This window comes from Armigeres subalbatus, chromosome 2 (assembly GCF_024139115.2).
Source record: "Armigeres subalbatus isolate Guangzhou_Male chromosome 2, GZ_Asu_2, whole genome shotgun sequence".
In the NCBI taxonomy this organism is placed as follows: Eukaryota; Metazoa; Arthropoda; class Insecta; order Diptera; family Culicidae; genus Armigeres; species Armigeres subalbatus.
In genome coordinates this window covers 243,754,288-243,772,464 of record NC_085140.1, presented here as the reverse complement: position 1 = coordinate 243,772,464, position 18,177 = coordinate 243,754,288, and the positions used below count along the sequence as shown (strand labels likewise).

General features: G+C 40.3%; 1 protein-coding gene across 6 annotated transcripts in view; it reads right to left on the bottom strand.

The window, feature by feature from the left end:
- Positions 1 to 406: 406 nt before the first annotated feature.
- Positions 407 to 18,177, bottom strand: part of LOC134212016 (dual oxidase) — a 189,287-nt gene continuing 171,516 nt past the window's right edge. For all 6 annotated transcript variants that reach the window (XM_062689496.1, XM_062689493.1, XM_062689498.1 and 3 more), the window contains exons 6-15: positions 11,309 to 11,586; positions 11,080 to 11,247; positions 10,051 to 11,020; positions 9,776 to 9,979; positions 9,407 to 9,716; positions 9,220 to 9,343; positions 8,694 to 8,944; positions 7,799 to 8,631; positions 1,423 to 1,551; positions 407 to 1,356 (exon numbers count right to left, since the gene is read on the bottom strand). In XM_062689496.1, the coding sequence (XP_062545480.1) occupies positions 1,228 to 1,356; positions 1,423 to 1,551; positions 7,799 to 8,631; positions 8,694 to 8,944; positions 9,220 to 9,343; positions 9,407 to 9,716; positions 9,776 to 9,979; positions 10,051 to 11,020; positions 11,080 to 11,247; positions 11,309 to 11,586 (3,396 nt within the window). In that variant the 3' untranslated portion in view covers positions 407 to 1,227. The remainder of the gene's footprint in view (positions 1,357 to 1,422; positions 1,552 to 7,798; positions 8,632 to 8,693; positions 8,945 to 9,219; positions 9,344 to 9,406; positions 9,717 to 9,775; positions 9,980 to 10,050; positions 11,021 to 11,079; positions 11,248 to 11,308; positions 11,587 to 18,177) is intronic.

Below are 18,177 nucleotides of genomic sequence, written 5' to 3'. Positions count from 1 at the left end.
ATGTCATTGGTGGACAATGGATCTATGGAGTTAAGGACCTAAGAACTAAGGAAGAGCACCCCTAGCGTTCATAAAATGACAATAATTATTATAACTCTTCTAACAAAATGACAGCGCTTCGTTAAAACTAATTCTGTCGACTTCTACGATACGATTTTGACTTATTTTGACAACACAAGTTTTCTCAGTTAACCAATACACAATACAAAAATCGTACATATCCGAACAAACATTTTTTTTTCGATTTTTTTTGTCAGAATATGTATTTTTGGACGACGATTCAGAATTTATTAAAATCTGATTGCTGTCAAAACTGTTACATATGTAGCTTACCAAACAAACTGTTTAATTTTCCAGGAAATCATTCCCAAGAAATGGCGTGTGATATTGTAAATCAAACAAATAATTTTAAATTTCCACTAACGTCTAATTCTATCACGGTAATAAATACAGATTCGCTGATAAAGCTATTTACAACACATACAGAAAATCATTATCGATAAGTTACTAAACTAAATTGAAAGAAAATGAACATGTCTTCGAATCACATCATGAAGCAAGGCAGAATGAACAACATTGGGACAGTTAGAATCACCAAAACGCTTAGTAGCATTAAAATTTCGACAAGTAACTAACAAAAGAGCTTAACAGTAAGGGCTATCTTAAATCTAAATAGTTTACTTATGGATCATTCGTTGTATGAAATCGGGCAGTAGATTATGCGGCTCAAGCCGATGCTTAGCGTTTCTATATTGCATCTTGAAGTAATTATCCTTTATACTAATTCGATGCACAGTACGATTCGTTTTCTCAGGCGAATTAACAGTAATATCACTAATGTTTCACTATCAATTTGTAAGATGCACTGGACGATGGTTTAAATCATTTGTGCTAAACGTTGATACGAAGCACATCGATGAATATTTTTTCGCTTGAACAACAACATTAACAATCAAATAAATACGCTTCTTGGAACCTTTTAGGCACTTGAAGCTAATACTTCTTTCGCGACGACACTTACATACATACGAACCGACATCTTAAGCTTAACGGGGAGAACTTTACACAAACTCAGCTTAGTTTTCTTATCACTAGGGAGAAGGGCAGTTTTTCCTAAGGATCACTGATGTTTCTTCGCTAAGCTTAGCACATAAAAACATAAAAAAAAATGATGGTAATGTGGTGGTAAGTTTCTGTTTCTCTATGATTATAATCACTCCGCTTGGCTTAGCCGAAGTTTTCAAAGTGATGGATGAAATATGGCAACTTTCTACCCTTGTTTACTTCGTCACACGCCGACATGACGCTCTTGGTGAGCGGCCGGGGCCCACACGAGAACACTCCTATCTTCGATACCTGCGATTAGAATAAATTAGAATTAGTTTGGACTTCCCGGCGAGGTATTAAGATGTAAAATCTTACATAGGAGTGCTTTTTCTGTACGAATTTCAGGAAGCTGGACATATCAGGACGACCAAAGTGGTTCACAGCCTTCAGCCCTGTGAACATTGAAGTCTTGGATAGGCGCTGGAAGTGATTCTCGCAAATGTACTGAAATAAAAACAATTGTTGGTTATAATATGTATGTAGATGATTGTGTGAAAGGTGTGATTATTTTCGCTTTTCTTAATTTCTAAATTTTCTTAATTGTATAGTTTGTTTAAACCTAAGGATGCACTGCACATAGTGTTTTTCAAGAAGTTTCAATAATATTAGCAAGTTATAATATTCCACCTTAAAAATAGATAGGGCTTATTGCTTTCTTCAAAGTGAACTGTTTACTGTGTTCAGTGAACATCAAGGAATGTAATATAACAACATTGACAATGACAGCAACATTGTCCTCTCTTGTAAATGTTGGGACAAACTCAACTCGCAATAAGCGTTTGTCCCAAACTGCAACATAATAGGACAATGATCGCCTGTCGCGCATTTTGAGAAGTAATCAGCTATCAATGTTTAGACATAAACTTAACCATCTGTTGACATGACTAGTGTTTTACTTCCGAAATATACAAGTTATCGCAGTTTGAAAAGTTCACAACAATTACCTTTCCATGTTTGTTGTAAATAAAATGGAACGCAACATTGTATTTATCCACTGCAGATGAGGGCAAAGAGTTATCGCTATTCTCTTTTGTTGCTTGTTTTTTGCATTTTTCAGCGACAATTCGCGAAGTCGAAGCAAAATTCTTCACACCAACAATGACAGTTCTTTATGTGTTTTTACAGTACAGCAACAGAGAGGAGCGGATGGCGGCCATGTTTCACTCAAACTCTGACAGATAGCAATGGGGTTTCCCATAGGAGGAAAGAGCAGAATTTGCTTCGACTTCGCGAATTACATTCCTTGGTGAACATACAACGAAAAGTGCTTGTTTGATTAAAAATCTAAATGACACCCAGTATAGTAAAGAAAGACGTAAGTCCTACGTCAAAAAAGAAGAAAGAAAAGGGAAAAGGGAAGAAGTAAGAAGGAACAAAGAAGAAGAAATAAGAAAGCAAGAAGACTGAAGAAAGAAGAAAGAAGTAAGACAGAAGGAAGAAGGGCAAAAGTAGGAGGAAAGAATAAGTAAGAAAGAAGAAGTAACAAGGAAGAAGAAAGAATGAAGGAAGATGAAAGAAGAAAGTAGGAAGAAGGAATAAGGAACAAGGAAGAAAGATGAACAATAAATAAAGTCTGCTCTTTTCTACCTTCAAATTTCTTTTACAGTACGGACAAAACAAGAAAATTCTGAATCAAAATTTAACAAAAACAAGGAGTTGCAAAAAGAGTTCAGTTTATATCGTTTGTGCCCCCATTTGCGTCAAATGTGAATTCTTCCTTAAAATATATTTGTCACGATTTTTCAGCCTTTTGTTATTTTAGACTTATGAAAATTTTAACATTTTCAACCTTTCGTGTTCAGCCTTATCTGGAAGTTCCGATTTGTCTTGATCTCGCTTCTTCATCAACACGAACAACCCTTCCAACTTAACGTTTCGCAACTCGTTTCAACTTTCATAGCACGAGAACTCAAGTGTTGTAAAACGTACAACAGTCTGAAAATTCGTTATATTGAAGCCAATTAGAAATTTTATTTCATTTTTTTTTGGGAAAACATTAAAGGGGATTGATACTATCATTGAGGACATTTTTAAATCAAATGAATCTTCTGCAAGTCCTCCGGAAGATCTGGAACCAACGGAAAACCGGTGAAAATAGTCAATTTTCTAAAAAAAAACGGCGCGGTGTTTTTTATAACATTTCTAAAAATCCTGGCGTAATGAAACAAGTTCTAAGTCTATGATCAATCCCATGCGGTCCATGAATCAAGAGAAAAAATATTTGGAATTCCTCCACTTAGCGGCGCTAGCGTATATGAACCTACCGGTTTGCTTCGATATCTCGGGATCTATGGGATTTAGGAAGTCTTTGGGATTTGCCGTCTTCTATAAAGTTGTTCGAGCATTGGAAACCAATATATTGAGAAACTGATTAGTTTAGAATTCATGCGCAAGGAGACGCTACTGTATATGAGAGATCAGTTCTTTGATATTTCGGGATCTGTGGGATTTAGAAAGTTTCCATCTTCTATAAAGTTTGATATCTCAGGATCTGTGGGATTTAGAAAATTGCCGTTTTCAATACAGAAAAACAACCTCAATATGTTAAAAAATTGTCAAGTTTGAAAATCAACCGCAAAGTAGTGCTAGTGCTTGTGAAATAATAATATGAAAAATATTTTCAATTTTTTAATTTGTTACACAAAAATCAGTTTATGCCTTGAGAAGGCAAAATGCGTGAACGAACCCCAAAATTTCTTCTCAAAGAGGCTTACAAAAATCTTGACAGATACTCAGAAATAATTCATAATAAACCAAAGGCGGTGAAAGTTGTTTCATGAAAATCATTGTTATTTGACGAATTTCACGCCAACCCTTCTATGGAGCTGGTAGCACCATCTCAGAATCGAATGAAACTTGGTGGGCATAAGGTTTTTTGGTAATATTGATTTTAATTTTTAATACTTTTTTTTTCAGTGTAGAAATCAATTTTTATTTTTTTAAATATTTTTTCAAAAAAAACTTCTAGGAATTTCACGGCAGTCCGCAATACAACACTTTTTTGTAGGTCTAGTCATTTTAGAGTTACATCGATTTTAAAAAAATCAATTAATAAAAATTAGGTTCTCATCAAATGTTACTCTTGACAATTTTTAAAAAACTAAGCATGCAGAGTGGCTTAAAAATACCATTCCTTTATTCCCACAAAGTTTCATTCGATTCTGAGATGGTGCTGCCAGTCCCATAGAAGGGTTGGCGCGAAATTCGACTATTGGCTTTATATTGAGCCCAGTTCACTTGGTAGACCAATGTGCCTGAACTCCAGAATGATTAGGAGAACTCAGAACATCCGGTTTGGACATATCTAGATTATAAATCATGCACATGGTTTCTAGGGCATGTATGGGTTGCTGTTGTCTTTGAACGGATCCCAGCGGATATGGTAGATCAGTAGGTCTGAACTCCAGAATGATTTGGAAAACTTAGAACATACGGTTTGGACATAACTAGACCATATACTATACGCATGGCCCTAAAGGGCATGTATGGACTCTATGGGTTGCTATTGGCTTTGTATTGAACCTAGTAAACCAAATAGTCTGTGCTCCAGAATGATTTGGAGAACTTAGAACATCCGAGTTGGAAATATGTAGATCGTGAATTTTGCTCAGGGCCTCTAAAGACCTTTTTTGTGTCTTTATTAAGGAGACTTTCAGCCCTAGGCTGGCTCGTCTCCCTCTAAGGGCCTGTATAAACCCCATGAGTTGCTATTGGCTTTGTATCGAGCCCAGTTGTCTTGGTAGACCAATGTGCCTGAACTCCAGAATGATTTGGAGAACTTAGAACATCCGGATTGGACATATCTAATACGTAAATGATACACATGGCCTCTAAGGGCCTGTGTGGGTTGTTATTGGCTTGATATCGAGCCCAGTTGTCTTGGTAGACCAATTCGTCTGAACTCCAGAATGATTTGGAGAACTTAGAACATCCGGATTGGACATATCTAGATCGTAAATCATGTGCATGGCCTTTAAGGGCCTGTATGGGTTGTTATTAGCTTGATATCGAGCCCAGTTGTTTTGGTAAACAAATCCGTCTGAGCTTCAAAATGATTTGGAGAGCTTAGAACATCCGGATTGGAGATATTTAGAGCGTAAATCGTACGCATGGCCTCTAAGGGCCTGTAAGGTTTGTTATTGGCTTGATATCGAGCCCAGTTGTCTTGGTAGACCAATTCGTCTAAACCCCAGAATGATTTGGACAACTTAGAACATCCGGTTTGGACATATATAGATCATAAATTATGCGCATGGCCTCTAAGGGCCTGTATGGGCACTAGACTGGCCCAGGAAACAAAAAGTTGTTGAATTCCACGGGGCTCCCCTAGGATTGTGTTTTTGAGTGAGAAAATCAATCTGTCGAAATTTCAGCTCAACTGATGAATTTGAAGTTTGTATTGGGATTTCAGCCAAAATACACCTCCGTCACTCCTTAGATCTAGGAATTGGTTCTGATTGCTCGATTAAACTCAGAATTGAAAACAGGGCAGTTGGTATGTTACAGAAAAATTACAGCCGGTATGTTACAGAAAAATTACGGCCAGAAAAATTACGTACAATGATTAACCTTCTGCCTGTGCTCAAAAAAACTTACGTTGTCTGTGCTCTGGGGTCAAATTGACCCCAAATTGAAATTGTTATAACTTTTTTAATGTTTGGCCGATTTTGGATTTTTGGGGCTGTTTCGAAAGATAATTTAATCATCTTTCAGGTCGTTATCAAAAATTGACTATTGGTGGGCGGGTACATCGCGGGGAGGGGTTTTAGTGAACAAGGGTACAAAAACAGTGATTTTTCATGATTATTTTACTTATATCCGAAAATCCTACCTATTTTAAATGCACCTTATTTAAAAAGGTTATGCAGGAAGGCATTTGCTTTGGCATGAGGCGTTGATAAGTTTAGAATTTGGCCGCCAGGTGGTGGTATATTTGAATTCATTATTTTAGACTACTCAAGATATTCCGAAATATAAAATTCTCCTCAGTGTAAATATTTTTATCGCACAAATTTAAAATTTGTTAAAATGGCGTCTTGATTAAAGTTTGTCTAGTGGGAATGGACTGTCTTGTGACGGAAGTAATAATTGGGAATTTTACAAATAGGCGGCAAACTGACTGATCTTTGGTTACGCATGTAGACCCAAAAGCCTTAATTCCAGGGTTTTCTTGGATGACCTAAAACATATTCTGTGAACACATTCTATTATTTGCAGCATCGCTGGAGCAGGTTGAAAACGAAGAAAATTGTTGATGAACTCTACCACAAAATTCATGTTTGCCGAAAATGCTACAAACCAAAATATATCAGATCTCACATGGAACAATATACTCAAATATAACAGCTCACTAGGGCCGCATCTTGGAAGAAGTGCTCATAATATTGAGCACTGCTTTGTAGTCCTGGACATCCTGAACAATGTTGCCGAATACAACTTGGGTGTAGGTATGAGGGATCTCAAGCAATATTTCAAACATGCAAGAATATTGCAAGTACACTAGCGCTGCCTATTTGTAAATTTCCAAATCATTTATTCTGTCACATGACAGTCCATTCCCACAAGACGAACTTTGTTAAAGACGTCATCTTTACAAATTTCAGATTTGTGCGATAAGAATATCCATAGGCGTATCTAGAGTCTCGGTCTAGGGGGGGCCATGGCACCAGCTGGTGGGATGTAATTTTCAAAGGCGATTTAAAGCACTGTGCGCATGGATTGCAATAGAAATTGTTTGACTAAGTTTATCGCTCATTCGTCCTAGAACTAACAAAAAAAAATCGCGAATAATACAATCGATTTCCAATGATGCTGTGATTGCTTCAAAACGCTGTGTCTGTGTCAACTTGTCTTCTCCATGTTACTAAATGTGGATAAGTGTGTAATCTAAGATGCAAGAATCTTCTTCGAATTATCTATAAATGAAATTCGATATGAGTATATTTCTGAAAGTTTTCAAGCAGCCAGTCCCCCCCCCCCCCCGGCCATCCCTTATTTACGCCAATGAGAATATCTACAATGAGGAAAATTCCATATATCGGAATTACTTGAGTAGTCTAAAATAATGAACTCAAATATACCGCCACCTAGCGATCAAGCTCTAAACTAATCAATGTCTCATGTCAAAGCACACGCCTTCCTGCATAACCTTTTTGAAAAGGTGCAGTTCAAAATGGGTAGGATTTTCAGATATAAGTCAATTTGACCCCAGAGCACAGACAACGTAAGTTTATAAAAAAAATACACTGTGGCGCAGATTTTCAAGATTTTTCAAGCGAATTTGCACTTAGGAGACAGATCTCGGCGAGTTTTACCAAACTACCAAAAATTAGGAGAATCGGTTGAAAACTAAAAAATGGCAGCCACTCGAAGTGGCCTGGGGTCATATTGACCCCAGAGCACAGACAAAAGGTTAAATGAACTTTTAAATAGTTTTCGGCCTATTCGATTCGATCAATAAATCCAAAATTACACAATCCTCTTAATAAATCGTCCGAAAAATAAGTAAAAGTTCAGTACACCGAACACCGTAAGTGTGAGTTTTTTTTAGCACTGTAGAGAGGGTAAAAAAGCGCATACCAATGACGTCGACGAACGCCTGCCGCGCCATTTTTCCACTAGGCCACTAGGGTAGTCACATTACTTTGAAATGAAAAATTGACATAACCATCTGTTACTCTATCACACTTACCAGCATTGTCGTTCGCAGATCGAACTTGTGGAAGAACTGGGTGATGAAGATGTGTATTTCCAACACATTGGTAACGTCCTTCTTCTCCACGTCCCTTAGGACGTCGATGAACCATTCAAAGTGTTTGTGTGAAGGGCAGATCCACAGGAAGTACACCTTCTTGCAGGCAACTCCCGAGTACCGGTTGGTGCTCGTGCCGAACACCAAATCGTTCAAAATTGAAGCGTACGGAGTAACGCCGATACCGCCACCCACCATAACAGCAACCTCGAATTTGTACCAATCCTGATTGCCACCACCGAAAGGTCCTTCGATCCGAATCTTCGGCTGATCGTCCGGGTTGTAGTTGCACGGGTCGAAGTAGTTCCTCAGCTTCCACGTCCATGGACCTTGCGCCTTTATGTGACAGCTGAGGTAGTTCTCGTGCGGAGCGGAAGTTAATGTGAAACTGTGCATTTCTTCGGGTTTAATTTCGGTACAGGATAGACGCACCCACTGACCGGACAGATATTTTAGATTGGGCGGGCGGTAGAACTTTATCTTGATCACATCCGACGGAAGCAGATCTGTTTCAATGACGTCCAGCGCCATATACTTGGTACGTAGGGACACAATTTTATCTAGCGTGTAGATAATGCCGGGTCCGATGAAGAACAACCAAAACCGTGGAGCTCCAGTTAGACGGGCAAGGCCGTGAATCAGACACAAGATGTACAGTAGGACGTACAAAGAGTGCGCGTTCCAAAAGAATTTGTAGGCCTTCTTTCGGATGGTAGAATGTGCGAAGGCGAATATGATGCACATAATGACGAACAGCATAACTCCGGTAACACCTGAAATTGAACAGTGGGGTTTTTAAGTTGAGCGAAACATAAAAGTAGTTCTACAATTATACCTGTTACAGTTTGGAATAGCCAATAGGTGATATCGGGTCTGTAGTCTGACGTGAAGTGCACTTCTTTAGTGAGACATTTAAGGTTCTCGATGGACTGCGTAGATACGTGGTAGAAGTTAACGATGTGGCCCACGGTGTGAAGTAATGAAAAGAACAGTGCAGTACAGGCAACAATCTTGTGGAACTGAATATGAGAATCCAGAGGGATGTACTGCTGAATGGGGAATTCTTTGAGTTTAGTGATGAGGTTCCTGAAAAAAATAAGCGTTAGAAATCTTATAACTTGCACAGAATGCATGCGATGATAACAATATCCATTGTTTGAAATAAGACATAAGGTAGATAAAGGTGGCATCTGTATGCTCCGATATCGCATATATCTTGAAATTCTGTGTTTTCTTTCCCAAAAATGCATGCGATTATAAAGGCCTTTGCACGGCTCCTCACTTAGAAATGTCGACCTCTTATGAACACCAATAAATAAAATGGTTTCACCGTCTCATAGTCATGAGCAAAAATAACCTACCTTGACATTGTGAGTAATAGTAGAGAGTAGCAGAAGGATAACGATGCGGCGGAGCCTCTTGTAATGGCTATTCCAACCCCCATTATATGTCTCAGATCGGTATGTTCTGCCATGAAGGAATAGTCTACGGAATGGAATAGAAATTGGTTAATTATTCGATACGCATTCCATCTTTCTCAATTCTTACGAATGAACCGCTCGACAAACAGGACAATTGTGATGACATAGAACAAGAACAAATAGAATATATTTTGCCGATTTTCTTCCAAAAACGTTGTATAGCTATCCCACTTTTCTTGCATCCAATTTCGCCGTGTATCGGATGGCGGCTCGATATGAAACGATGTCATACGAGCAACATTCGTGGAAGTATCCAAGAAATTCTGCTTGGCTCCTTTGCAGTCCAAACCGATCGCAACAAACTCGCCCTTGTACTCCTTCATCATCAGCTTGAAATCTTGATACGTAAGATGATTCTTGTGTTCTAGTCCCACATCCTGAAAACAATGAATTTTTTAATGCAGAGCTTTAAATTTAATTTCATATAACAAATAACCTGGAACATTCCATCGATAAGTTCTTTCACTTGACTATCCGTGACACTTGTGGTCCGGGCAATTTCCACCAAAGATCGCATCATTTCACTCAGCTCACCCTTATCGATCACTCCGTTGCGGTCATTATCGCACATATCGAAAATGATCCTCAGTTTGTCATCCGTTTTACCGCGTGAGAATAGTACAACCGTTTCCAAGAATTCCTGTAGGTTATTAATAAAAACGTTAACATAACTTTTTATCCATTCTGATCATGATTCATGGTGAATAATACCTGAAAGGAAATTCTTCCATCCTGATCCTTGTCGACAATGTTGAACATCTTTCTGACAAACATGTCATCCGGTTTCATTCCCAAGGCAGCGGCAAATTCGGATTTTGATAGACTAGTCCTCATAACAGTCATCACCTCCCCATCAACAGAAGCGTCCGATCTTCGCCGACGCTCACCCGGTCGCAAGCCGAACGTTAAAGCGTACGCCTCTCGGAAGAAATGCTCCAACCGCTTCTGCCGTCGTTCACGTGTTTCCGCCTTCACCAACATTATGTCTCGTGGTACTTCTACAAAATTCATGTCCTTTTTATGCAAAAGCAGGAAATCTTCCAGCTTTTTGGCGAACTTCCTTCGAGCAGAGTTAGATTCTAGTTCCAAGACCAAATCATGATCACTGGGTACTCGAAGCAAGATATAAGGTTTCTTCTTTTTATAGTTTTCTTGGGACTGTTCCACGGTTACAACATCAACATTCTTCAAACTAAATGTTCTCAGTTTTTCCCCTTTGCGATCAACCGTGTAGATCGCAGCTTCAGGGCCAAATTTAACAGTAACCAAACGTTTGTGATTTGCGTGAAGCCATTCGCGAGCAACCATCTTCTCAACCGAAGCCTTGCTGGTGCCAGCATTTTTCAACGCTTCTTGTTTAATCTTCAACTTTCGTCTACGACTGTTTTGCAGCTTGATCACACAGTACCCTGCGCCGGCACAAAGGATCGGGACAAATCCGAGAAACACACACGAATATATGTACGCTAGTTCGGATCCGGAGAAATAATCATACCCCTCCAAGTAACTGCACGGCTCCAACAGGGTTGCGTTGAGCTGTTCGGGCTGAGGACAAGGATTGCCTTCCTTCCAGTGGAAAACATCTTTTTGAATCTCGTCCGGCTCAATGTCTGTACTGTTGACAATGATGTCCCACATGGTTATTTTTCGAAGCTCTGCAATTTCTTCCTTTGTGAAAATTCTGGAAAATAATTGTTACTTTACTCCAATTACGTTAAACTATTCTCTGTAAAGCCTTACCCGTTATCTTCATTTTCAAACCAAAACCGATCAGCGTCACGAATCCTCGTAAACTGATCGAGAATTACGGTAGTGAAAAGCTCTCCAGGCTTTCCGTCTGATTCCAGCATGCCCCCAACGTATACATCTACATTATCCAATCGATTATCATAAGTTTTAATCAGCAAACTGTGAATGAATATGCAAATCAATATAACTCCTTAAAAATTTCAAAACTTGAGAAACCTACTCCAACAATTCTGGCTGCCGTTCGAACACCTGTGGATTGATATCGCGCCACGTTTGCTTCTTTGGTAGTTTGTATGCAACTCTAGCTGTATTGTAATCGGGCAGTCCGTTGTCTCTGCCCCGCATGATGTTGAGCGCTCCCAGATCCCGCCGGGAGAACTCCATCGGGCCGAAAAGTTTATCGCGCACGTCCGAGCACAGTAAAGGATCCTCTCGTTCGGCTATTTGCGACGCCATGCCCATTATGAACTCCTCGATTGCGGTTTCGTCTAACACATCCTGTGGTGGTTGTTAGAAATTGCGGTATGCAGTTATTAGATAGGGAAGATCCATTAATTACGTAACGCAAAAATTGGGCATTTTCAACCCTCCCTCTTTCCCCACGATTTACAATCTTTATTGCGATTTGATCAATTAATCAATTTCGAGTATAGCACGATTAACACAATAAATTTCTAGGGCGATTGCCATATACACCCCCTTTCTTTCTTTTCTCATTGCCCGGCTAGAAACTGCTAAATTTTAAAATTACCCGACGTTTCGGCCAAATGTATTTGGCCTTTTTCAAGGGAAATCATTTGTCAACCGGTTTTTCCTTGAAATACAAAAAGGGCCAAATACGTTCGGCCGGAACGTCGGGAAATTTTAAAATTTAGCTGTTTTGATTATCGGTCTGAGGAAACTACATCTATAAGCAACTTTTATTCCATTGGAAAATTATCAACTTAATCTAGAATTAAAAAAAAACGGCAATAAAGTTAAAAACAAATACCCATTTTCCGTATGCTCTAAAATTCTGTGAAAGTTGTCAACAACCAGTTGTCTTGTTTCGAGCATCAGGAAATTATTAACATCGATCAAATCAAGCAAATCGACTAAATAAAAAAAAAATTAAAAAAATGTTACTATTTGGTTTCTGCTAATATTTGCTCTAGGAACGTTACTTTCCGATTACAGCATCAAGAAAATTTGCAGGTTTGGCGTGGAAGTATACAATATTTCCGCATGAAATCCGCACGAACCAAAGCCGCATAACTTTTCCGCGATTCTAATTACAAAACCGCGTGGAGTGAATATGTGTGACCTAACTTAATCTAGGCTCAATAGGCAGAAATATAACCGCAGAAGTAAGAATAATGTTCAATGTTTTGTATATCCGAGCAGAGACCGCTTTGAAAATATTATCAGAATGATAACAAATCGAGTTGTTGAAATCATATTGATAACATATTTTGATACAGAGCGTTGTGAATAAGGCTCGGCTTTTAAAGCCATGAAAATAATAAAAAATCATTAAAAATTTGATACAGAATATCATATTTTGATAATCTATATACATAAAAATGAATTTCAGTCTGAGTCTTATAGACTCGGAAACTACTGAACCGATCGGCTTGAGAATTTGTATGCAGAGGTTTTCGGAACCGGGGAAGGTTCTTAAGATGGTTCAAGACCCCTCCCCTTTTTGTAAAGGGGGGCTCCCATACAAATGAACCAGAAATATCTGAATAAAACGAGAACTAATCAGAGAATAAATCAATTTTAGGCGAAACGAAGTTCGTCGGGTCTGCTAGTTGACTTGTAGCCGCATTCCGTGAAAAAGTTTTTTCGTTTAGTTTATCACGGCTTAACTCGCGAATGGTTGATGAAGAATTATAACACAATTATTACAATATTAAAATAACATTATTCGATATCCAAAGTCCAAACGATTTTTTATTTTTGTTTTGATATCGTCTCACATAAATTAAAGTTTAGTTGATAACTGAATGAAATATTTTTTTGTACTCAAGGCGTTTGGAAAAAAAAACTAAATGATAACTAATTTAGTTCATAGGTCTTGATATCGCATATAATATGAGTTCGACCAAACATGTTACTATCAGTCTGTATTTTGATATCACTAGGCTGGGTGTACCAATTGTCGCCATACATAAGAACAACTATTTTTTTTTTAAATAAGTAGAAGGCATGGGGGTGGACTTTATATATCAAGCGAAAGGTTTAACTTCATGCTCCTTAGAACAGCTGTGAAATCCACAATAAAATTTGTTATTATCCTCAAAATTGATTAATCCATAATAAGAACGTATGCACCAGTTGTGACGAGCTCGGTGGTCTAGTGGCTATCGCTTCTGCCTTATAAGCAGGAGGTCGTGGGTTCAATTCCAGGCTCGTCCCTTTCCTACTTTGTATTTCTATCTTAGTTCTTTCTGTGTTTCACGTTATACCAAAACGATTCCTACTGTAAACCTTACACACAATCCCAAAACCTCCCGTGGCACCTATGAGAGGTCGTAGAGTTCTCTGCATCTTTCTTAAGTAGGTGTCCATCAAACTATCCCCTTCCCCTTCCTCAGCATTCGCAAGGACGTGGCCAGGACAGATCTCGACTATTGGAGAGTGCATTGCTTCCATCTAAGAGTTAGTGATTAGTCTCAAATCAATATCTGTGGTAACGGATGAAAGTGATACTACTCTCATACAATAGTCTTGGCTTGTACCACCTACGAATTTGTGCGAACTGCTAAATGCTAATGCTAATGCTAATAAGAACGTATGCACCAGTTGTGGTCCTATTCTTAATTTGGTTCCTTATTTGGCAAATTCCATTGTTTTCTGGCCAAATTGGGACCACTAGTCCGACAACTGGCGCAAAAGACGTCGAAAATGAAGCAAAAACAATTTTTACAATTATGCTTTGCTTGTTTTGGAGGAAATCAGAGGTGTTATCGTGTCATATGAATATGCTTTATAGATATGAACTTGGTTTGCGGTGATTTGGCCTTCTTCTTCTTATTGGCATTACATCCCCAACACTGGGATAGAGCCGCCTCGCAGCTTAGTGTTCATAAGCACTTCCACAGTTATTAACTGCGAGGTTTCTAAGCCAGGTTACCATTTTTGCATTCGTATATCATGAGGCTAACACGATGATACTTTTATGCCCAGGGAAGTCGAGACAATTTCCAATCCGAAAATTGGCTAGACCGGCACCGGGAATCGAACCCAGCCACCCTCAGCATGGTCTTGCTTTGTAGCCGCGCATCTTACCGCACGGCTAAGGAGGGATTTGATTGGCCATGTGGCATATAAAGCACTAGTGCGACAACTGGTGCTATAGCCACAACTGGTACATATAGCCTAATGTGATTCAAAAATCAAAATAATGTGGAATTGAGATATGTTTTTATTTTGTTTTTGATCTTTATAATTATTATCGTGATGAAAATTCAGTGAGCTTGAGCTTGATTGACTGCTCGTAGTTGCTACTCAATTATGACCAGATCAGCTGTTCTTGCACAGAGAACCAACAGATGTTTGCTTGGGACTAGCACACATCTTCAATGTACAAGTACTGATGATCTCATTTATTAAAGTCATACTGGCGCCTGCCACGTCAGAATGCAAATCAATTTAGGGAAAGGGGAGGAAATGATAGTGTAATCACTCGCCCACTGCAAGCCGAATATACCTCTGCACTTGCCACGAGTTCTTAAGGAATTTATTGGAATTTTTGGGTTAGGTTCGAGAGGCAGAGGTTCGTCTTGGTTTACGAGCCGCCAATGTTATAGATAGAATAAAGCGACTGATGGAATTTCTAATTGGATGTAGGAAACGAGCTTTTTAGCTAATTTCCAATTATAGCAGCTACTGCTAGAATAGTCAACTTGAAGAGTACAGGATAGATATGGAAACGGTATGGAAGTCCATCTCCAGTTCTAGCGATTGCTAGAACATGAGAAATATAGAGAAAGATGCAAAGTAGAATAATGGAACGGACCAGGGATTGAACCCACGACCTTCTGCGTATGAGGCAGAAGCAGTAGCCATATGACTACCAAGCCCGTTCTGAAAATTCATTGTGTAAATCAAACGAAAAATTCCCGATATCATAATAAGTTTTTTTTACTATGTCTGAAACTCGATTATGCATATGCACAACATGTGATAGATTTCGTTCGGAAAAGATATTGGACGATAACCGCTCCCTCCGGTGGGGTTTGATCCCATGAAACCAGTACGCTAGACAGGTGCTTTCCCTCTTAAGCTACGTTTTCTTGTTTTCAGTGATATCAAAAAATGTTGCATACAATATTTAATTCTCATTTTTGATGTGATCACTATTAACTCAACCACAGGGTGGGTCACCAAAATTTGATATTAGAAATGAAAGTATTTTTTTATCCTATTTTATCTTAAAATTAAGTTCAACACCATGAAAGGAAATCAGAGGGATGCCCTTCGTGGGCCAACCTTAGGTCTTGCCAGGAGCAGAGCAATACTAGAAAGTGTAAAGAATGCTGGCCGGAGGGGCCGCTTTAGGAGCCAACCAAGGGCTTCGCCAATTGAATTAAAACTTAAAATTAACACTTTAAAATTACTAAAATAAATATAAAATATAAAATAAAATTTAAGGAACAAAAGAGTTACACGAACACAAAAAAAAGAAACGTTGGACGTAGGGTGATAATGGGGGTTTCAACTTGGATTGGCGCGTTGAAGCTCCGTAACTCCTCTGGATATCCATGGGTGTATCCGGTCCGGAGTCTAAAGATCACAATTTGCTCTTTTTGTAAGGTCGGGTCACTTCAAGGACCTGTGGAGCCCTTGATTTTTCTGAGAAAAAAAGTGAGTTTAGTGAGTTCCAAAGCGAGGCCACGTCCTGAGTCCTGACCACACTTGCAGAATCGGTAAAAACTACGATTGGCTTATCAGCCGGGTGTGTAGAGGCGACAAAAACAGCAGCAGCTTCGGTTGAGAAAACATTGCTTTGATGGGCCAAGCACTCAGATTTCGTTAGGTCGGGTCCGGAAACCGACGCCTTGGCTGGAGACGGAACCATCCGTATATCGTATTTCATGGTTATGAAACCGCGTTGCTGGTCACTCTAGAACGGATCTCCTCAGCTCATCTGTGTTGTTTCCTCTCTTGAAGCGATTAGCGATGATGGAGTCGATACTGGTGGGAAGCATCAGACAGCTTCTCGCTCCGTGCCAGGGGACCCGCGCCACTGGGGGGAGACCGGTGCCGGCCACGATTCTTAGGATCCGGTCAGCCTCATCGATGAGATGGAGCCTATGCTCTCCTGAGGTCCCAGCGGCAAAGGAAGCGGCCTTGCAAACGGTGACTGTGATAACTCTATGCCGAAATGGGGTGATCCCGGTATCGACACAGGCTGCTTCTGCTGGGGTAGAAGGGAGGAGACCGGAGGCAAGCCGGATTGAAGACTGGAGATAAAATATCGATCAGGTCTCTCCGTGCGAAGCAGGTTAGCTTGGATCAAGTCGTGAAGTGCCCGTGCGCCTCGGATAGTGGGTCTTTGTAGAGATGGCAGAAGGCCGACCGACAAACCCACCCAAGTAACAGAAGGTTACTTGGGCTACCCTCTCTTCTAATGTCCTGATCCCCCCGGATATTACTTCTGGAGGATAGGAAGTACTAAGCGTACTTTTCCAAAAATGACACGTCTGAGCCCATTTGGCTATTTAACTTTTCCTTGTGTCATTTAGCACCACATCCCTTTTCTTTCTTTTTTTTAGCCATTTAGCTCTCTACTTACTCGCAAGCTACTCAGATAGTCCACGACTTCAGAAGCTCTCCTGTAACCGACGACCCGTCTCAACGGGTGACCGAACGAGCGCCCAGGTCGATCCAAAGATTCCGGGTGGAGAGAACTTCCGGTTTAATGGTGCCCCGACGACCCGGAACCGGTGCATTCGCACGCCACGGTCTTCTCAGCTGGTCCCCGGCGGTGGGTCTAGCCTACCGACTTTCGATACTCTTGAGCCATTCAGGTCCCACCTTAATCGCTGAGCCATTTAGCTCCCACCTCGGCCGCGATCGCAAACGACTAGGATAGTCCCCGACGGCGGATCTAACCTACTCCGATGTAAAGTTCCCCGAAACCTGCCATTTCGCCACGTTCTGCACCTAGGCGGTTCCCGCAAGCTGACGTCGTTGGTAGCTGGCACTGGCATTCTCATACATAATCGACATATATTTTCACGGCGGAGTGCATATGGTCGAATATCCGGCGGCCTGCTGCTGCTCCGTGCGCCAATTCGTTGAAGGATGTCGGCTATCCTGAACGCCACTCTTGCGACCGCTCTCCACTGTGCTGGGTTCTGGCACATTCTTCTAACGATGTTATCGATATTTCCTTCCCAAACCGGGGACCTGTGATCAGGATGTGCTCAGCCGTTTCTGTCACGTTTGAACATTGAACATTACGGAGAGGCGGGGCAAGCCGCATGTCCGAACCTGTGCAGGAACCACCTTAAGCATCCATGGCCTGTTAAGAACTGGGTCAAGCCAAAGTTTAGCTCTCCATGAGGTCTGCTAATCTACGCAGACACATTTGGGACTAGGCGATGGGTCCACCTTCCCTTAGCCGAGTTGTCCCACTCCCTCAGCCATTTTGCTACCGTTGCTGCCTTGATATTCCTGCGAGAATTACCGGTACCCCTGAGGGCGTAGCACTCCTCGATCCATACAATTGTTCAAGATTTTCTTGCACTATTTGTTTGTGGGCTTACATTTCTTTATCTATCTATATATGGTCTGTTGTTCCATACTGGAGCCCAGAAAACGATCGCTCAGCAGCAACAGATACCGAAATGGTGATGAATACCTTTACATACTTGACAAATTTTGGCAGAAGATTTTTTAAATGTGGTTGTTCTTTCTGCAGGAATCCTGCAGATAGTCCACGACATCTGATACTCTTTTAGCAGATTTGTTACCAACAACTGCAGAAACATATCTCGTTGCACCATCAACCGCTTCGCGTTGCCTGAAGCATCATTGTCAGAAAAAGTTGTGAAACATTCAACTAAACCAGAATAGTTCGCCAGGACAGATGCCATC